The sequence below is a fragment of the Saimiri boliviensis genome, chromosome 11 (genome assembly GCF_048565385.1).
Source record: "Saimiri boliviensis isolate mSaiBol1 chromosome 11, mSaiBol1.pri, whole genome shotgun sequence".
NCBI lineage: Eukaryota > Metazoa > Chordata > Mammalia > Primates > Cebidae > Saimiri > Saimiri boliviensis.
The window spans coordinates 26666416-26688742 of record NC_133459.1 but is presented as its reverse complement, the minus strand read 5'-3'; the positions used below and the strand labels follow the sequence as shown (position 1 = coordinate 26688742).

Below are 22327 nucleotides of genomic sequence, written 5' to 3'. Positions count from 1 at the left end.
GCTCACACCTCTAATCCCAGCACTTTGGGAGGCCAAGGTGGGAGGATTGCTTGAAGCCAGGAGTTTGAGACTAGCCTAGGCAACATAGTGAGACCTCATCTCTTAAAAAAAAAAAAAAACAAAAATTAGCTGCACACCTGTAGTCCCACCTGCTTGGGAAGATCACTTGAGCCTGGCAGGTTGAGGCTGCAGTGAGGTATAATCAGGCCACTGCACTCCAGCCTGGGCAACAGAGTGAGACGCTGTCTCAAAAAGAAAAGAGGAAAAGAAAATTAAAAGGAAAAGGACTAGAGTGCTTTTAGCCAAGTTTCTGTAAGACACAAACAGATCTGGTAACTTATTAATGAGACTGGCACGGATTTATTCTGTGGTATAGTACTATTTGAGTTTATTATGGACATACATTTGACTTCATTATTAAAGACCAGAAGAACTTGTAGAGTACTAAAAATAGTGAAGTTTTTGTATTGTCTTTTTGTTTTCTATTTTTCTATAGTGCTGTTTTTTTTGTTTTTGTTTTTGTTTTTTATTTTTTGAGACGGAGTTTCGCTCTTGTTACCCAGGCTGGAGTGCAATGGCGCGATCTCGGCTCACCGCAACCTCCGCCTCCTGGGTTCAAGCAATTCTCCTGCCTCAGCCTCCTGAGTAGCTGGGATTACAGGCATGCACCACCATGCCCAGCTAATTTTTTTATATTTTTAGTAGAGACAGGGTTTCACCATGTTGACCAGGATGGTCTCGATATCTTGACCTCGTGATCCACCTGCCTCGGCCTCCCAAAGTGCTGGGATTACAGGCTTGAGCCACCGCGCCCGGCAGTGCTGTTATTTAATGAGGGGAAATATATGTTTAACAGTGAGTCCATTGATAACTGTTCTTAAGACATAGATGAACTGAGGCTGTATTTGAAGCCTCTCTTCCTCTTTTTTCAGAGGTTTGGAGTGAAGGAGAAAAATAAATTTCTGATATATTTCTTAGGAAAAACTGAGAACTCATTTTTTAATTGTCTAAAATATACATAAAATTACCATTTTAGCCATTTTTAAGTATACAATTTAGTGCCATTATACATTCATAATATTGTATAACATCACCACTGTATATTTCTAGAACTTTTTCATGTTTCCAAATGAAAACTCTGTACCCATTAAGCAATAACTTCCATTATCCCCCTCTTCTAACCTCTGGTAACCTTTGTTCTACTTTCTGTCTGTGACTGCCTATTCCAGATATCTCATATAAGTGGAATCATAGAAAATTTGTCCTTTGTGCCAGACATTTCATTTACCATATGTTTTTGTGGTTCACCCATGTTGTAGCACATATCCGAATTTCATTCTTTTTTATGTCTGAATATTTTTTTTCTTTATTTTTTGAGACGTAGTCTAGCTCTGTCGCCAGGCTGAAGTTCAGTGGCGCGATCTCGGCTTACTGCAATCTCCGCCTCCCAGGTTCAAGCGATTCTCCTGCCTCAGCCTTCCAAATAGCTGGAATTACAGGCACATGCCACCACACTAGCTAATTTTTGTTATTTTTAGTAGAGACAGGGTTTTACCTTGTTGGCCCAGATGGTCTCAATCTCCTGACCTCATGATCTACCCACCTTGGCCTCCCAAAGTGTTGGGATTATAGGCGTGAGCCACCATGCCTGGCCTGAATATTTTATTATATGCATATACCAAATTTTTCCACTGTGGCTGCATGGTTTTATACTCTCACCAGCAATATATAAAGGTTCCAGTTTGTCCACATCCTCACCAATCCTCACTATTTCCTGTTTTTTTGATAATAGCTATTCTAATGGATATGAAGTGGTATCTTAATGTTTTTTTGTTTTTTTTGTGGGGTTCTTTTTTTTTTTTTTGAGATGGAGTCTTTGATTTGCATTTCCCTAGTACAGTGGCATGATCTTGCCTCACTGCAACCTCCACCTCTCAGATTCAAGCGATTCTTGTACCTCAGCCTCCCAAGTAGCTGGAATTACAGGCGCATGCCACCACACCTGGCTGATTTTTGTAATTTTAGTAGAGACGAGGTTTCACTCTGTTGGCCAGGCTAGTCTTTAAACTCCTGACCTCAGGTGATCCACCTGCCTGAGCCTCCCAAAGTGCTGGGATTACAGGTATGAGCCACCGTGCCTGACGCTTTGCCCATTTTTAAACTGGGTTGTTTGGTTTTTCATTGTTGAGTTGTAGGAGTTCTTTATATATTCTATATTATTAATATTCTAGACATTCTAAATTATTAAGCTCTTACATTAATCATATATATAATCTTCAAATATTTTCTCTCATTCTGTGTGTCAGCTTTTCACTCTCTCAATACTGTCCTTTGAAGCACAAAAATTTTTAATGTTTAGAGAGTCTGATTTCTATTTCTGCTGTGCTTTTGGTGTAATACTTGTTTCTTTTTGTTTTGTTTTGTTTTCTTGGTTAATATTTAAGAATACAAGTTATGAAGATTTTTATGTTTTTTTCTGAGATTTTTATTGTTTAGCTCTTAAATTTAGGTTGTTCTCCATTTTGAGTTAATTTTGTATGTGGTGTAAGGTAATGGTCTAACTTCATTATTTTGCGTATGGCTATCCAGTTTTCCCAGCACTGTTTGTTTAAAAGACTTTCCTTATTGAATGGTCTTGGCACTCTAAGAAAAATTAACTTATGGTATTGACTGTGGGTGATACTAAAAGAAGGTAAAAGCAAAAAGAAAAAAGAAACATTGATCATATTTGTAAGACTTTATTTCTGGACTCTCAGTTTATTCCATTTGTCTATATGTCCTTATGCTAGTACTACACTGTTTCGGTTCCTGTAAGTTTTGAAATCAGGAAGTGTGAATCCTTCAATTTTGTTCTGTTTCAAAATAGTTTTGGCTATTTGGGATTTCTTGAGATTTCATAAGAATTTTAGAATGCAATTTTGTATTTTTTTAAAAACAATTGGGATTTTGATAGGGATTGCATTGAATTTGTAGATTGTCTTCTAATCCATGAATGTGGATGTCTTTCCATTTATTTAGCTATGTCTTTAATTTTTTCAGCAGTCTTTTATAGTTTTCAGTGCGTGTCTTTTGCCTCCTTGGTTAAATTGATTCCTTCTTTTTGATGCTATGACAAATGGAATTGGTTTTTAAATATCTTTTTTAAATTATTCATTGCAAGTATATAGAAATACAGCTGATTTCTGAATTTATTTATTAGCTTTAACAATTTCTTCTGGATTTTTTAAGGTTTTCTACATGTAAGATCACATCAGCCAGGCGTGGTGGCTCATGCCAGTAATCCCAGCCATGATTGGAAGGCCAAGATGGGCGGATCACCTGAGGTCAGGGGTTTGAGACCAGCCTGGCTCACCTGAGGTCAGGGGTTTGAGACCAGCCTGGCCAGCATGGCAAAACTCTGTCTCTACTGAAAATACAAAAATTTAAAAAAAATTAGTTGGGCATGGTGGCACATACCTGTAATCTCAGCTATTTGGGAGGCTGAGGCAGGAGAATTGCTTGAACTCAGGAGGTGGAGATTGCAGTGAGCCCAGATTGAGCCACTACACTTCAGCCTGGGTGACAGCAACACCCTTTCTCAAACAAAAAGATTATTTTATCTGCAAACAGAGATAACTTTGCTTCTTCCTTTCCAAATTGGATGTCCTTTTCCCCTTTCTTGCCAAATCTCTCTGGCTAGAACTTCTAGTACGATGTTAAATAGAAGTGGCAAAAACAGGCATCCTTGTCTTATTCCTGATCTCAGGAGTAAAACTCAGTCTTTCACCACTAGGTATGATACTAGTTACGGATTTTTTATATATGATCTTTATCATATTAATGACATTCCCTTCCATCCCAATAAACTAGGAATAGAAAGGGTGTTGAATGTTGCCAAATGCATTTTCTGCATCAGTTGAGATTATTGTGTAGTTTTTTCCCCCTCTGTTCTATTAAAGTGATGCATTACTTTGCGTAATTTTTTTTCCAATAAGCCTTTTGCACTCCTAATTAATTTTTTTTTTATGTTGAAGGAACCATCTTTATATCCTTATGTTGCTGGGAGCTAATCCCACCTGGTTGTGATGTTTAATTCTTTTTTCTTTTTTTGAGACAGAATCTTGCTTTGTTGCTCATGCTTGAATACAGGTGATCTCGGCTCACTGCAACCTCTGCCTCCCACGTTCAAGCGATTCTCCTGCCTTAGCCTCCCAAGTAGCTAGGACTACAGGTGTGCGCCACCATACCTGGCTAATCTCTGTAATTTTAGTAGAGATGAGGTTTCACCATGTTGGCCAGGCCGGTCTTGAACCCCTGACCTCAGGTGATCCACCTGCCTCGGCCTCCCAAGGTGCTGGGATTACAGGCATGAACCACCATGCCCGGCCATGCTGTTTAATTCTTTTAATATGCTGTTGAATTTGGTTTACTTCAATTTTGTTTAGTTTTGTAGATGTGTGGGGTTTTTTGGTTTTTAAGGGCTTTTTTTTTTTGAGTCAGGGTCTCACTTTGTTGTCCAGACTAGAGTGCAGTGGTATGATCCCTGCTCACTGCATCCTTGACTTCCCATGCCCAAGTGATCTTTCTTCAGCCTCCTAAGTACCTGGGACTGTAGGCATGTACTGCCACAACTGGGTAATTTTTGTGTTTTTTGTAGAGACAGTGTTTTACCATGTTGTACAGGCTTGTCTCAAACTCCTGGGCTCAAGCAATCTGCCTGCCTCAGCCTCTCAAAATGCTAGGATTATAGGTGTGAGCCACTGTGCCTGGCCTGTTGAGTATTTTTGTATTGTTTCATAAGCGATATTGGTCTATAGTTTTCTTACAGTGCCTTAGTCTGACTTTGGTATCAGGATAATGCTGGCCTAATTGCATTAGTCAAGAAGTGTTCCCTCTTCTTCCATTTTTTGTAAGAGTTTAAGGATTCATGTTAATTCTTTAAATGTTTGGTAGAACTCACTATTGAAACCTTCTTGTCCTGGGCTTTTCTTTGTTGGGATGTTTTTAGTTATGCTTTCAATCTCCTTACTAGTTATAGTTCTTACCAGATTTTTTATTCCTTCTTGAGACAGTTTTGGTACTTGATGCTCTGTATTTCTAGGAGTTTGACCATTTCACCTGGGTTAGCCAATCATTTGGCATAATATTCTCTTGTATTCTAGTATTCTCTTATAATCCTTATTTCTGTTAAATTGGTAGTGATGACCCCACTTTCATTTCTGATTTTAGTCATTTGAATCTTCTCTGTATTTTCCTTAGTCAGTCTTGTCTAAAAGATTGTCAATTTTTTTTTAAAGGTTGTCAATTTTATAGATTATTTTTAAAGAACCAATTTTTTGTTGCATTGATTTTTCTCTGTTGTTTTTGTAGTCTCTCTTTTATTTTATCTCTGAGCTAGCATTGTTAATTCCTTCCTACTGCTAGCTTTATGTTTATTTTGCTCTTTTTCTAGTTCCTTAAGATATGCAGTTAGGCCATAGATTTGAGATCCTTTGTCTTTTTTAATGTATGTATAAAATACATATATACATATATAATACAGTTATAATTTTTCTTCTTAGCACTTTCACTGTATTCCACAAATTTAATGTTTTATTTCTGTTTTCATTCACCTCAAAGTATATTCTAATTTCACTTATGATTTCTTCTTTGACCCATTGATTGTTTAAGGTTGTATTGTTTAATTTCTACATATTTGTGAATTTCCCAGTTTTCTTTCTGTTATTGATTTCTAGTTTCATTTATTGCAATTGGAAAATATACTCATTTTTTGTATTTTCTTTCCTCAGCGGGTATTTCTATGGGACTTGGATGAAACCATCATCATCTTCCACTCACTTCTTACTGGCTCCTATGCCCAGAAATATGGAAAGGTAATTTGAGTCTTCTTTGTTGTAACTCTCCCTCTTCTGACACATAACTATTTCTCTGCTACCCCATTGGCTGGCTTTTCACTTTCTATGTAAAACTTCAACAAATGGCTTGCAAATAGCTTGTATTAGGCAGGCTCCATAGGCAGAATTGATGGTAAAGCTAGAAACTACTGGAACCAGTGCTGAAAGCTGAAGATGTAGGAGAATGGCACTTTGTAAAGATTAAAATATAGAAATGAGGCTCAAAACAGAGCAGAGTCTCAAGAATTTTATTAATAAATTCCAGAGGTTGACATCTTATTCCTTAACACACTTTTAACAGCCCAAACTGAGCATTTTATTTAGCCAAATATATGCCAGATATTTAAATAAAATATATAGGTAAAATATCTTTCTAAAATAGATTAGATGTCAGGCCAGGCACGGTGGCTCAAGCCTGTAATCCCAGCACTTTGGGAGGCTGAGGTGGGTGGATCACGAGGTCAAGAGATCGAGACCATCCTGGTCAACATGGTGAAACTCCGTCTCTACTAAAAATACAAAAAATTAGCTGGGCATGGTGGCACATGCCTGTAATCCCAGCTACTCAGGAGGTTGAGGCAGGAGAATTGCCTGAACCCAGGAGGTGGAGGTTGCGGTGAGCCGAGATCGCGCCATTGCACTCCAGCCTGAGTAACAAGAGTGAAACTCCATCTCAATTAAAAAAAAAAGATTACATGTCTTTTTAAACTAAATACACTAAACAAAACTTGTTATATCTACATAGCAGTTTTAACAGGTTGGGCTGTTTTGAGACAATTAGGCTATGTATTTCTACTCTAAATAACCTCCTAGCTCATATTTTTCAGTTTCTGTGAATAAATTTTATAAAAATATCTGCCTCCGGCCAGATGCAGTGGCATGCACCTGTAGTCTCAACTACCCAGGAGGATGAGGTGGGAAGATTGCTTGAGTCCAGGTGTTCAAATCCAGCTTGGGCAACTTAGCAAGACCCCATATCAAAAAATAAAAATATCTGCCTTTCTTGCCTGGCCTGTTACTTCCAGTTATTTAATATTGTTATTAATGTTTTTGTTAGGAGAGTTTTTTGTTGTTGTTGTTTGTTTATTGATTGATTGATTGAGATGGAGTCTTGCTCTTGTCGCCGAGGCTGGAGTGCAGTGGCATGATCCCTGCTCACTGCAACCTCTGTCATTGAGTTCAAATGATTCTCCTGCCTCAGTTTCCCAAGCAGCTGGGATTACAGGTGCCCACCACCTGCTTGGCTAATTTTTGTTTTTCAGTAGAGATGGGGTTTCACCATGTTGGGCCGGCTGGACTCGAACTCCTGGCCTTAAGCAATCCTCCCACCTTGGCCTTCCAAAGTGCTGGGATTACAGGTGTGAGTCACTGTGCCCAGCCAGGAAGTTTTTCTTTTTGTTCTCCTGAGATAATGTCTCACTGTATCATGCAGGCTGGAGTGCAGTGAAACAAACACAGTTCACTGCAGCTCTCACCTCCCGGGCTAAAGGAATTCTCCTGCCTCAGCCCCCCAAGTATCTGGAACTACAGACACATGCCTCCATACCTGGCTAATTTTGTTTTATTTTTTTAGAGGTGGGATCTCACGATGTTGCCCAGTCTGGTCTTGAAAGCTGAGGCTCAGGTGATTCTCCTGCCTCGGCCTCCCAAAGTGCTGTGATGATAGGCATGAGCTGCTATACCCAGGCTCTGTTAGTATTTTATACAGGCTGTTAGTGTCTAATCTGGCGTGCTCACATAAGCACATAAGCTATATAACTAAACTGGTTGTAAAAATATATAAAATTTAAAAAATATATATGTATAAAATATATATAAAATAAGGCACGATGGATCTTGCCTGTAATCCCAAAGTGTATATGAAAATTTTATATATTAGCCTCCTGATGCTTACCACAGGCTGTGTTCTTAAACTGACTCAATAGAAAGAGGAGGTAGAGTAAACTCACTCCATATACACCTCAGCTCAGGCCCTGTGTCTGATCTGTGTTGTGAATGGCGGAACATAGAGGGAAAAAAACAAAATTTTATATATTTACGCCGGGCACAGTGGCTCACGCCTGTAATCCCAGCACTTTGAGAGGCCGAGGCAGGCAGATCACAAGGTCCAGAGATCAAGTCCATCCTGGCTAACATGGTGAAACCCCATCTCTACTAAAAATACAAAAAATTAGCTGGGTGTGATGATGTGCGCCTGTAATCCCAGCTACTTGGGAGGCTGAGGCAGAAGAATCTCTTGAACCCGGGAGGCAGAGGTTGCGGTGCCACAACATTCCAGTCAGGCGAGTGAGACACTGTCTAAAAAAAAAAAAAAATTATATATTTACATTTACACATAATATTATTTCATGAGAACTTTTTTTTTCTACCTTATAAACAAACACTAGGCTTCATATTAAAATTTTTGGCTTTGACATTTAAGTTCAGCTTTGAGGTGAAGAGCATAAGACTGGAAGTCAAAAGACCCGAATGTAAAAATACAATACATATAATATATAACATATATATATATATATATATATAAAAAATTATATAACATATATATAATTATATAACATATATATAATTATATAACATATATAAAATTATATAACATATATAATTATATAATATATATATAATAATTATATAACATATATATTATATAACATTAAAATAATATATTACTATAATATGACTATATTTACATATATCATAATTTATATAAATTATATATTTATATAAATTACATATACATTTTACATAAATATATATATTTTATATATATTATGTATTATATACATAAATATATGATATATTTACATAAATATATAATATGTAATTTATGTAAATTCTATCACTATATATGTAATATGTATGTATAAATACACACACACACACACACACACACACAAATACCCCCCGGGCTAGAGTGCAGTGGGGCAATCTCAGCTTGCTGCAGCCTCCGCTTCCTGGGTTCAAGTGATTCTCCCAACTCAGCCTTGGACTGCAGGTGTACACCACCATGTACCTGGGATTACAGGTGTGCACCACCATGCCCAGCTATTTTTGTGTTTTTTCTAGAGATAGGATTTTACCATGTTGCCCAGGCTAGTTTCAGACCCCTGGGTTCAAGCCATCCACCTGTTTCAGACTCCCAAAGTTCTGGAATTTCAGGCGTGAGCCACTATACTTGCCCAAATTTTATTTTTTATGGAGACAGGGGTCTTGCTTTATTGCCCTGGCTAGTCTAGAACTCCTGGCCCTAAGCAGTCTTCCTGCCTCAGCCTCCCAAAGTGCTGAGATTACAGGTGTCAGTTAGCTGCCTTGCCCGGCCAGCATTGTATATTTTTAAAAACATATTTTCTGTCCTTATGTATCTGTATGAAACTACAAATTTCTAGAAAATAAAGTCCTGAAATGTTTAACTGTCCAAGTCTTCTCTATTTTACAATTCTGGATTCTCATAACTGTGAATGAAATTGCATCAATGATAGTTGAAGCACAGTTGGGGGCCCATGTGTTTTGGCTTTGACCTAAAATATTTTGAAATTTGAAGATTAGAATCAGGACTGTGACTGCCAAATCAAGCTGATTTTTTCTTATTGTCTTCTAGGACCCAACAGTAGTGATTGGCTCAGGTTTAACAATGGAAGAAATGATTTTTGAAGTGGCAGATACTCATCTATTTTTCAATGACTTAGAGGTAAGCATTTTAAATTGTTTCTGTGCTTCAGTGAGACATTTTATTCAGTAACTTTAGAGCCTTTGCCTGTTATATTTAGAAAATATGTGGTTAGATAGGGTGAATATGGAGAGGCCAGCTGGCCACTAAGGCATACATACATAGTCTTAGAGAAATAGTTGCTTTGGTTGGGTTACCACAGTTTTGATTCCGACCTTCAATTTTATTGACTCAAAAATTTGATTTTTATTAGCTTATTTGGAGGTGATCTAGCACTGGGGAAAGACTAACCCATTAGGCAAAACACTGGCATATAAACCAATATTCTAACATAATAATCTTATTAAATAATATATATAAAGTGAATTTGATTATTTGCACTCTCAATTATATTTTGACTTTTCTTCAATTTTACATTCTTAAAGGATAGTCTTTTGATTTGTCAAATCTATAAATGGTTACTCTAACCCATCATATTTTTACATGTTTATTGTTCATGTATAGGTTAACCTTGATATTCAGAATAATGTTATAGTTAGGTGCCAGAAAAACCAGGAAACAGTAAGAGCTTCATGGTGAAGTTTTTTAGCTTTGATATTTTGAGTTCAGCTTTGAGGCGAACATGGTGTAGTGGAAGGAGCACAGGACAAGGATTCAGAAGACCAGAATGTGAATCTCACATGGAGAAAGTTATGTTCCTGTTCTGGGCCTCAGTTAAGCAGTCATCCTACACAGAAAACTACCAACAGTTATTACCATCTATGGAGAGGGATAAGCTGCTGGGACATAAAGGTGGGAGGGAGCACACTTTTTACTTCACGTCCTTTGAATTTTGAGCTGTGTACTATATATATATTACCTAGTTTTGAAAATCGTGAAAATTTTAAAGTAAAATAAGATAGAATTTTATAGGCTGGGCGCATTGGCTCATGCCTGTAATCCAGCACTTTGGGAGGCTGAGGCGGGCAGATCACTTGAGGTCAGGAGTTCCAGACCAATATGGGCACCATGGTAAAACCCCATCTCTACCAAAAATATAAAAATTAGCTGGGTATGATGGCACATGCCTGTAATCTCACCTACTCAGGAGGCTGAGGCAGGAGAATTGCTTGAACCTGGGAGGTGAAGATTGCAGTGAGCAAACATTGTGTTACTGCACTCCAGCCTGGGCAGCAGAGTAAGACTCATGTCTTTAAAAAAAAAAATAGCATTTTATAAAAAAGTAATTTTTTTTTAACCTTTATTTTATTTTAAGTAATAGAGATGGGGTTGCACTATATTGCCCAAGTTGGTCTCAAACTCCTGAGCTCAAGTGATCCTCCCACCTTGGCTTCCCAAAGTACTGGGATTACCAGTGTGAACCACTTCGCCCAGCCAACACAAAGTAATCTTTTTTCTTTTTAAATGAATGTCTGTTCTACCCAACAGACAATGCTTTAGTAAATTAATAGTGCCCCGAGCTTCAGTACTTTTGTATAAACTCCATCATGCTTTAATCTTTCCTCAACTTCATGTGTTGATAAATTAGGACATCATAGTTTTTATTCAGCAAACATTTATGAAAACCTACTACATGCCAATAATTATTGCCAAATTGTATTTGTAATGATTTTCTAGACATAGTCCTCACTCAGGACTGAAAGTTCTGTGAAGAATTTGACCTGAATGTGTTCCTGCCCCCCAGGTCAGTGCTTCTCAACTTTAGGGGGCATAAGAATCACCTGGGGAGCTTCTTTAAAGTGCAGATTCTAGGACTTCACTCCCAGAAATTCTGATTCAAGTAGGTCTGAGATTGACCCAAGAATATGCATTTAAAAAAAACTTCCCCAGAGGATTCTGATGCAGGTACCCTAGGTGGTATCAGAGGAGTACATCCATCATTTAGGCAGTGGGCGGCATTTTATGTCAGTAGTAGCATGGGCTTGGTGGAAAGAGCCTTGGATTAGAAGCAGGGGGAAAAAAAAGAAGCAGAAGACCTAGGTTATTTCTGATCTCTTTCTACAACTCATTAATTGTATGACTTTGAAAAAATCATTTCACTTCACTTTTAAAACATGAGGAGATTGACTTAGATGACCTCTTCTAACGCCTGACTTTGAAGTTAGAAATTTCAGTCATTCTGGATTTTGATACCACATTCTACCAGCATCTGCTTTGTCTATAAAAATGGATTGGGCACAACCTACTTAAGAATCAGAGAGATGCAAAGGAAATGTGAGATGTGGCTCCTGCCCCAAGAGACCTACGCTGTAATAGGACTTACAGTCTAGTGTAGGACATAGGAACATTTGAAGTGTAAGGGAGCTTGTGGTTATTCCCATGAGCTGTTGGAGAAATGAAATATTAAGATAAGAGCAGAAATAAGGGATGGGATACTTACAGAATTCATGAAGACTGTGGGATGTGAATCAGGCCTTAAAAGAAATTAGACAGCAAGGGGTGTGAGAGTGATCACCCACATGTAAGAGATTCCATAAGGCATTTCATCATCCTGCCATTGTATGTGGTCTTTTTATAGTATGTCATAACGGTAATAGCACTTCTACTCCTGGACTGAAGTAGTGTGTTTTGTCTTTTAACAGGAGTGTGACCAGGTACATGTGGAAGATGTGGCTTCTGATGACAATGGCCAAGATTTGAGGTGATAAACACAATGATTATTGAACACCAGTACACCTGTTATGTGCAAGATCTATCTAGGTTTGGAGGAAAACAAAGATGAATAGAATATATCTCTGAAAGAACTCACAACCTATCAGAGGACATAGAAACAAACATTGTTAACCATGATTTACAGTGTGAGAAAGTGGCAATAGAAAATGCTGTGGAGCATGAGAAGAAAGCTGATGGCGAAGGGGAGTAGGTGGTGCCAACATTGGAGAAGCCTTCTCAGTGGAGTAGCATTAGAACAGAACCTTAAAGAACAGGGTAGCAAGCCAGGTGCAGTGGCTCACCCCTGTAATCCCAGCACCTTGGGAGGGCAAGGCAGGAGGTTCACTTGAGTCCAGGAGTTCAAGACCAGCCTGGACAACATAAGGAGACCCCAACTCTACCAAAGGGAAAAAAAAAAAAGGATAGCAATGATGGGATGAGGAAAACCGTTCCAGAGTAAAGGACATACTAATTTCTCTTTGGCCAGATTTTCAGTCAGGACAATATGTGCTTCCAGACTGAGTAGTTTTAGTTGCAAATAAACACTGGAACTTCATGAAGGAAACTACCTATGGGAGTCTGCTTATGTCAGTAATAATCTTCTGTAAGGAAATCTTCAATATTTTATTATAGTGAAAGCTAAGCCAAGGAGATCTCAGTGGCAAAATGCGTGCTCAGGCTCCTGATTCCTCTTTCTTCTGGCCCAGTAGACTTAGCTAAGAATGTTCTAAAAGGGCCAGGCAAGATGGCTGACATCTTCAATCCCAGCACTTTGGGAGGCCGAGGTGGGCGGATTACCTGAGGTCGGGAGTTCGAGACCAGCCTGACCAACATGGAGAAACCCCATCTGTACTGACAATACAAAATTAGTCGAGTGTGGTGGTGCATGCCTGTAATCCCAACTACTCGGGAGGCTGAGGCAGGAAAATCGCTTGAACTCAGGAGGCGGAGGTTGCTGAGATTGTGCCATTGCACTCCAGCCAGGGCAACAAGCAAGAGCAAGCCTCCGTCTCAAAAAAAAGAATGTTCCAAAAATTTATCTAGCTTAAAGACTTATTAAAATAAAAAAAAAACCTCTCACATTTTTTCATATTAGTTTGTTTTAATCTTTATCCCTTTTTATAAGTAAAATGTTCTTCCCAGTAACTACCCCAGAATTCAGCGTCCTACCCATGAATGCTAAAATACAGAGCAGAACTGGACATACCACCTTAATAAGGACCTACTCAGGTAGAACTGAGAAGATTGGAAAGTTTCACTTTCAGGTGCAGCATCTAGTTGTACATGTTGTGGTGTCACATGACACAATTCTTATAACACTTTACTGTTCTTTTTAGGGAAAAGTCTGGTCTGAAGCAGTTTATATTTCTCTTGTACATGTGGCTAACCAGCAATTACCTATTATGTCTTGGCAGCTATATTTTCTTAAGCACAAAGTCTCACTCTTAGCATATTGGACTCTATTTTAATTTTTGACTGAACAAAGTTGTTCTGTCAATCATTTTTAGATCTTTACTTACGAAATGTTAATCTTTCCTAGTTGTATAATTGTATTATCTGTTGCTATGCAACAAATTACCCCAAAGTTTAGTAGGTTAAAACAGTTAAACGGCCAGGCGCAGTAGCTCCCGCCTGTGATCCCAGCACTTTAGGAGGCCAAGGCGGGCCGATCACTTGAGGTCAGGAGTTCAGGACCAGCCTGGCTAACATGGCAAAACCCCGTCTCTACTAAAAATACAAAAATTAGCCAGGTGGGGTGGCATGCACCTGTAGTCCTAACTACTCAGGAGGCTGAGGCAGGAGACTTGCTTGAACCTGGGATGTAGAGGTTGCAGTGAGCCAAGATCACGCCACTGTAACTCCAACCTAGGTGACAGAGCGAGGCTCCATCTTAAAAAACAAAAAACAAACAAAAAATGAAACATCCTCTTATATTTTCTGTAGGTGAGGAACTTAAAAGTGACTTAACTAGTTTTTTTCTTTTTTTTCTCTTTTAAATTTTTTTTTTTTTTTTTTTTTTTTTTTTGAGACGGAGTTCGCTCTTGTTACCCAGGCTGGAGTGCAATGGCGCGATCTCGACTCACCGCAACCTCTGCCTCCTGGGTTCAGGCAATTCTCCTGCCTCAGCCTCCTAAGTAACTGGGATTACAGGCACGCGCCACCACGCCCAGCTAGTTTTTTGTATTTTTAGTAGAGACGGGGTTTCACCATGTTGACCAGGATGGTCTCGATCTCTCGACCTCGTGATCCACCCGCCTCGGCCTCCCAAAGTGCTGGGATTACAGGCTTGAGCCACCGCGCCCGGCTAAAAATATTTTTTAAATTTTATTTAATGTATTTTATTAATCTGTACTCAGTATATATTTTTTTAATTTTTGGGTGGAGTGCAGTGGCACCATCTCGACTGATTGTAACTTCTGCCCCCACCTCCCCCACGTGATCCTCCCACTTCAGCCCCTGAAATAGCTGGGACCACAGGCACACACCACCACTCCTGGCTAATTTTTTGTATTTTTAGTAGAGACAAGCACGCCATGTTGCCCATGCTTGTCTTGACCTCCTGAACTTAAGCAATCCGCCCACCTCAGCCTCTCAAAGTGCTGGGATTACAGGTGTGAGCCACCACGCCCGGCTTGTACTCAATTTCTTTTTTTTTCCTTTTAATACAAGGTCTCTGGCACCCAGACTGGAGTGCAGTGGTGTGATCATAGCTTTCTATACTCTCAGCCTCCTGGGCTCAAGTGATCCTCCCACCCCAGCCCTTTAGCTGGGCCCACAAGTGCATTCCACCACTAATTTTTACATTTTTTAGAGAGGCAGAGTCTCCCTGTGTTGTCCAGGCTGGTCTTGAACTCCTGGACCCAAATGATCCTCCCTCCTTGGCCTCCCTAAGTGCTGGGATTACAGTCATGAGCCACCACACCTGGCCTATTTAAAGGATTTTAAATCTAGAAAATCTGTTATTAATTCATTTTTTTCACTGTTATAAATGTTATTTTGTTAAGGTAAAATATAATTTACCATCTTTATCATTTCTTAAGTGTACAGAAGTGGTTCCTTTTTTTTTTTTTTTCCCAAAGATATAGGGCCTGCTCTGTTGCCCAGGCTAGAATGCAATGATGTGATCATAGTTCACTACAGCTTCCTTGGCTCAAGTGGTCCTTTCACTTCAGCTTCCCAAGTAGCTAGGACAATAGGTACATACTACCATGCCCAGCTAATTAAAAGAAAATTTTCTTGGAGATGAGATCTCACTATGTTGCCCAGGCTGGTGTCAAACTCCTGACCTCAAGGAATCCTCCCATTTTAGCCTCCCAAATAGTTGGGATTACAGTCACCAGCCACTGCACCTGGCCAGGGGTATTTTTTTTTTTTTTTGACAGAGCCCAGCTATGTCAACCAGGCTGGAGTGCAGTGGCACGATCTTAGCTCACTGCAACCTCTGCCTTCCGGTCTCAAGTGATTCTTCTCTCTCAGTCTCCCAAGTAGCTGGGACTACAGGCATGTGCCACCACACCCAGCTAATTTTTGTATTTTTAGTAAAGACAGGGTTTCAACATGTTGGCCAGGCTGGTCTGGAACTCCTGACCTCAGTTAATCCACCCACCTTGGCCTCCCAAAGTGCTGAGATTACAGGTGTGAGCCACCGTACCCAACCCTAGGGGTAGTTTTGAGTTTCTGGGGTTGAAATCAAGATGTTGGCTAGAGCTCTAATCATCTGAAAGCTTAACTGGAGCTGGAGAATGTGCTTCCAATCTCTGACATGTGGCTGATGACAGAGGCTTTAGTTTCTCATTACACATGCCACTCTATGGGGCTGCTTAAATGTTCTCACGGGACAGCTGGCTGCTTCCGGAGCAAATGCTCCAAGAGAGAGAAGGAAAAGTCTAGTCTCTGAAGCCTAGCACTATCACTTTTATCACATTGTGTTTATATTCTAAGTATAGTCCATACACAAAGGGAGCAGAATTAGAAGAGGAATATCAGAGAATTTGTGGACATATTTTGAAGCTACCACAGTGACCTATGAACATAAACCAGCCAGCAGATCACTTGAGAAAACATCTGCCATTATCTTACCATTGTTAGCATTTTAGGCTATTTCCTTTCATTATTTGTTCATGTTTCTGCTTTTTACATAGTTGCAATCACTGTGTGTGTATGTGTACTCACAAAATTTTATATTCCGCTTTTTTCACTGTGTGGTTATTTTCTGTCATTAGTGAGAAAGATGCCTTATCCCAAGTCAGCCTCTAAGGAATGCTGGTGCTTGAATTGTTTCTACCTTTCCCCTCTCTCTCAATCCTTTCTTTTATAGAAGTAATAAGGGTGGGATAGAGAATTAATGAAAGATAGACTCTGACATAGAGATTAAGGGGAAGAAGATTCTTAAAGCCATTGGGCTTACTTATCAGATACCAAGAATTCAACCAAACAGCACTCAACTAAAAACTTTATGCTGTATAAATCTTAATTTTTATTATCTTCTCTCTTTGCAGCAACTACAGTTTCTCAACAGATGGTTTCAGTGGCTCAGGAGGTAGTGGCGGTCATGGTTCTTCTGTGGGTGTGCAAGGAGGTGTGGACTGGATGAGGAAACTAGCTTTCCGTTACCGGAAAGTGAGAGAAATCTATGATAAGCATAAAAGCAACGTGGGTGGTAAGTGTGGCATATAACCAGTCTGATTCTCTGTTTCTTTCTGGTTTCCTTCTTTCCTTTCCAGGGATTCCTTAGGGTTCCCCTGATAATTGCTTATAAATTATGCCAGAGTAACATGTTAAACTCCGTATTTTAAAAAATAGAGATTTGGTTGAAACTTTTTGGGAGGAAGCTCTACGTCTCTAAAGGGCTTCTCTAAGCCTAATTTTGGAAAGTTATCTTGTTCTTTTTGGACAAATGCCTTTTTAAAGGAAACATGTTCTGTAGACTATGTTTGATGACGTGTCACAACTACTGTCAATGCTAGTTGGGTACCACATTGTTTTTTGGTTTTTTTTTGGCTGGTTTATATAACTGTCAGGACAAGTCAAGTAGAACTAGCTAGTAAGTTTTTGTGGACAGAAATCTAGGTCCAGGATTGTAGGTTGGTAATATCAGTGTGTTGTGATTTGAAGGACCTTGGAAATTCTTTCTGACCAGAAATATTTCAAATGCCAGATGCCACTATGCCTAAAATTCTATTATTTAGAATTAATTAATCATAGATTGTTTGAATGAGAAGAGACAGAATTCTAATCTAAATTCCTCATTTTGCAGTTGAGAAAGTGATGTCCGTCACAGGGCTAGTGGGGGCAGCCTATTCATGGTCACATTGCAAATTTGTAACCATACCATGTTTGAAATTCACATTCCCTAACTTTTTGGTTCATTGCCTTTCTTTCTTTTCTTTTCTTTTTTTTTTTTAAGACAGGATTTCACCATGTTGGTCAAGCTGGTCTTGAACTCCTGACCTCAGGTGATCCGCCCACATTGGCCTCCAAAGTGCTTGGCTTACAGGCGTGAGCCACCATGCCTGGCCGTGGTCTATTGCACTTTTATGCAGCTCCTTTTTTAGTGAGGTACCCTTTTGAGAAAATATTTAAAACTAAACCATCACCCTCAAAGATATATGTACATACAAAATGTTACTCAAAGATTCAGGGATTACATAGACTGCATAAAGCAGGGGTCTCCAATTCCCAGGCCTCAGACTGGCACTGGTCAGTGCTCTGTTGGCAACCAGGCTGCACAGCAGGAGGTGAGCAGGATAGCAAGTGAGCGTTACTGCCTGAGCTCCGCCTCCTGTCAAATCACTGGTGGCATTATTTTCTCATAGGAAAGCAAATCCTACTGTGAAGTGCACATGCAAAGGATCTAGTTGCATATTCCTTATGAAAATCTAATTGCCTGATGATTTAAGGTGGAACAATTTCATCTCGAACCCCCTTGCCCCCACCCACTTCCATGCAAAAATTGTCCTCTATGAAATTGGTCCCTGGTACTGAAAAAGTTGAGGACTGCTGGCCTAGAGGTATTTTACTCAAGGTCAGGAGCCCTTGTACTATATACCATGTTGCCTTACAATATGTTTCAGAAAGTAAGAACAGGACTTTAAAGATCAATTTGTTCATTTACAGCTCTCTAATACCAGATAAAAGTCATGGGCTTCCAGACTTCAGGAGTCTAATTTACATTTTTCAGATTCCCCTTTTTATTGCTTATTTCTTCTCATGATTCAAAGCCAGTATTTTTTATTTTGGTAGCTCCAAGTCTTTTCACTCACATTAGCCTTTCTTTTGTTAGTTTTCATATACAGCCTGAGTCTCTTATCTTTTCCCTGCCCAATGCCTAGACCTGGTTTCCCAAACAAAGTGATGTAACCCTGTGTGAGAATCCTCTGAGCCTACTTTGGAGAACAGATTAAAATTAATGGCCATGTGTATGTTTTGTACAATATGAATTAACAAAAGCGCCACATCGTGTATTAGTTGAGTATATCGTATGTAGGTACTGGTTTTGTTGTTGCTTTGTTTTATCCAAAATGTTAAGGTCTGTGCCTCCACCACCAAGTGTTTGAACATCTGTACCCTGTTCCTCGACATCCCTGGTCATTGCACTCATCATGATTTTCACCACTAGCTAGGTAATAATCTTTCAAGCAATTTCTCAGAAGATAAAGGATCTCCAAGGCCAGTAGTAGAGCCCATGTACTCCACCATCCACTGTTGGCCCTGGTCATGGGGCTGGTCCTGTCCTCTTGACCCCACCCCTATATACAGCAGTCTATATTCACCTGTCTGCAATGCAATTCAATAAAGTATATGTGTTTATGGAAAATATGTATATATACTCAGTAGAATATTTCAGTGACTCATACTTTTTAAATTGAATTTAGAAGTTCCTTTCTCAGTATCAGCAAGTGTATGTCGTCAAATGATAAATGTGTCTGCCTTTCTTCCCAAAGGCCTCCTCAGTCCCCAGAGGAAGGAAGCACTGCAGAGATTAAGAGCAGAAATTGAAGTTTTAACAGATTCCTGGTTAGGCACTGCATTAAAGTCCTTACTTCTCATCCAGTCCAGGTATGGAAATGGTTCTTTTAGGTATCATCCTCTCAGAGACATACTCTTCTAATCCATTCCAGTATAGGCCATTCTCTAAAATAGGGTTTGGGATAGGGGTAGTGAGGAGTTTAAATGATGTAGGGAAGTATTATGTTAGGTAGGAAGCAAGGTCATTTTATGTTAACAGCACACCTTCTAGTTATAAGAGAATATTTAGCTGGGCGCGGTGGCTCATGCCTGTAATCCCAGCACTTTGGGAGGCTGAGGCAGGTGGATCACAAGGTCAAGAGATCGAGACCATCCTGGTCAACATGGTGAAACCCCGTCTCTACTAAAAAAAAAAATACAAAAAATTAGCTGGGCATGGTGGCGCGTGCCTGTAATCCCAGCTCCTCAGGAGGCTGAGGCAGGAGAATTGCCTGAACCCAGGAGGCGGAGGTTGCGGTCAGCCGAGATTGTGCCATTGCACTCCCGCCTGGGTAGCAAGAGCGAAACTCCGTCTCAAAAAAAAAAAAAAGAGAGAATATTTATATATGAAATCCTTTTTCTCTCTCCATACATTTTGCTCACGAAATTAAAACTCAGTAACCCATAATCTCTAGTCTGGAAGTTAGGCCTGGTGACATCAAAGAATACATGGTGGAGATGTATTATAAATATGCTAGGTACAGGAAGCTTCAAGAAATATATCCAAACTCACTCAAGAAGGCAAGATTCAAAAGAAAAAGGGTACACTAAGCAGATTAAGGAGATTTCAACATGAAGCTTAGACTGGGAAGTAAATTTGCCAGTCTGTGTCTGCACCAATACCCTATTGCTCCGTCCCTCAAAGCAGGAATTCCAGATCCACAACATAGTAAACAGTAAAACTGACACCAGGGAGTGGATATCCAGAGAAGGTAAAGGACATGTAAAATTAATGTGTATTCTAGAATCAGTGTTGCTGTTGTGTGATGAACAAAGAGATTGTAAATCATATCTCATTTATGGACTGACTTGCATTCAGATGAAAGAGTACAGCCCAGAGCTTTTTGTTTTTGTTTGTTTTCTAAAATATGGTATCAGTGACATGGCTTGGTGGTATTTATTAACAAGTATTTGTGACTAGAATGGTCAGAGGGGAAATAAGGCAAGAATTAAGTTGCTCCTCTGCATCCACTAAGAGACAAAAAGGAGTAGAACCTCTGCCCTTTAATAGAGAAAGTAAATGAACATGAAACAATCAGTAGTAGCTGAGCATTGGCTCTGAACAGCATCATACCAGGTCCTTTAAGGTTAATTTTTAATAGTTAGATTTTAAAGAGTTGGCATATATGAATTCTTGCTTCCAGGTTGGTTTAGTTTTATCTTTTATTTTTCTTTTTACTCCCTTCTAGAAAGAATTGTGTGAATGTTCTGATCACTACCACTCAGCTGGTTCCAGCCCTGGCCAAGGTTCTCCTATATGGACTAGGAGAAATATTTCCTATTGAGAACATCTATAGTGCCACCAAAATTGGTATGGTTTCTATGCTGTTTCTTGTCACTGGCTTTGCAATAAAACTTTCTACTCATGATGTACCTGTTATTTTCTGTTAGACACTTTATATGTAACACTTATAATCCTCACAACAGTCTTCTGATATTTTTTGTAATGCTGTTGAGGTGTAGTAGTTCTATAGCTTGCTCAAGGTCTCACAGCTAGTAAGTTACATAAACATGCTCTTTATATGAAAGAACATATTATCTATCTTAAAAATCTGTTTGGCCTAATTTCAAGTTTTTTGCAGAGAGTATATAGTATAATAGAAAAAGGTCTAGATTAAAAACAAAGCTCTAAATTGTATACCTAAAAATAGTGGCCAGGCATGATGGCTCACACCTGTATTTCCACCACTTTGGGAGGCCGAGGCGGGAGGATCACTTGAGGCCAGGAGTTCAACACCAGCCTGGGCCACACAGCAGACCTCTGTCTCTACAAAAAAGTTTTTTTTTTTAATTAGCTAGGTGTGGTGGCACACACCTGTAGTCCTAACTAATTGGAAGGTTAAGGTGGGAGGGTCACTTGAGCCAGAAGTTCAGTGCTGCAATGAGCTATGTGATCTTGCCATTGTGCTATAACCTGGTGACAGAACAAGACTATGTCTTCAATAAAATAACAGGTATTGGCCAGGCGTGGTGGCTCACACCTGTAATCCAAGCACTTTGGAGGCCAAGGCGGGCGGATCACCTGAGGTCGGGAGTTCAAGACCAGCCTGACCAACATGGTGAAACCTGTCTTTAAAAAAATAAATAAGTAAATAAATAAAATAAAGTAACAGGTATTGACAAGGATGTGGAGAAATTGGAAACTTTGTGCACTGTTGGTAAGATTGTAAAATGATGCAACTGTTGACAGACATGGTGGTGCATATCTGTAGTCCCAGGTATTTGGCAGGCTAAGGCGGGAGGATCACTTGAGCCCAGGAGTTTGAGTTCAGCCTGGGCAACATAGTGAAACCATGTATATTTTAAAGATGCAACTACTATGAAAAATATAGTATGATGGCTCCTCAAAAAAATTAAAAGTGGAACTACCATATGATTCAGTAACCTACTTTCAGTAAATGTCTGAAAGAATTGGGTCTCAAATTCTTGAAATATATCCATATATCCAAAAGCAGGGTCTCAAAGAGATATCTGCACACTCATGTTTATAGCATCATTATTCACAGTAGTTCAGAGCTAGAAGCAGCTCAGATGTCCATCAGTGGATGAATGGATAAACAAAATGTGGCATACACATACAGTGAAATATTATTTGGCCTTAAAAAGGAAGGAAAGTCTGTCATATGCTACAACATGGATAAACCTTGAAGACATGCTAAGTGAAAGTGAAATAAGACAATCACAAAAGGACAAATACTATATGATTCCATTTATATGAAACTTCTAAAGTAATCACATGCATAGAACTGAAAGGAGAATGATAATTGCCAGAGGCTGAAGGGGAACAGAAATGGGGGTTGTTCAATGGATATAGAGTTGCAGTCATGCAAAATGAAAAACTTCCAGACATCCGTTACACAGTAGTTAACATGACTGAACTTTACACTTAAAAATTGTTAAGAGAAGCCAG

At 39.3% G+C, this 22327-nt stretch overlaps 1 protein-coding gene, 1 non-coding gene and 1 pseudogene across 9 annotated transcripts in view; 2 read left to right on the top strand and 1 right to left on the bottom strand.

Moving 5' to 3' along the window:
* The window catches only part of LOC120366114 (glyceraldehyde-3-phosphate dehydrogenase pseudogene), a 448321-nt pseudogene that overhangs the window by 232122 nt on the left and 193872 nt on the right, over positions 1–22327 (bottom strand).
* Positions 1–22327, top strand: part of EYA3 (EYA transcriptional coactivator and phosphatase 3) — a 112611-nt gene that overhangs the window by 78262 nt on the left and 12022 nt on the right. For all 8 annotated transcript variants that reach the window (XM_039473585.2, XM_039473586.2, XM_074380351.1 and 5 more), the window contains 6 exons: positions 5769–5852; positions 9469–9558; positions 12120–12178; positions 16689–16849; positions 19134–19248; positions 20607–20728. In XM_039473585.2, coding sequence (XP_039329519.1) covers positions 5769–5852; positions 9469–9558; positions 12120–12178; positions 16689–16849; positions 19134–19248; positions 20607–20728 — 631 coding nt within the window. The remainder of the gene's footprint in view (positions 1–5768; positions 5853–9468; positions 9559–12119; positions 12179–16688; positions 16850–19133; positions 19249–20606; positions 20729–22327) is intronic.
* On the top strand, positions 7751–7882 carry LOC120366234 (small nucleolar RNA SNORA51). The gene has a single exon (XR_005580969.2). It is a non-coding gene; the product is annotated as a small nucleolar RNA SNORA51 (small nucleolar RNA).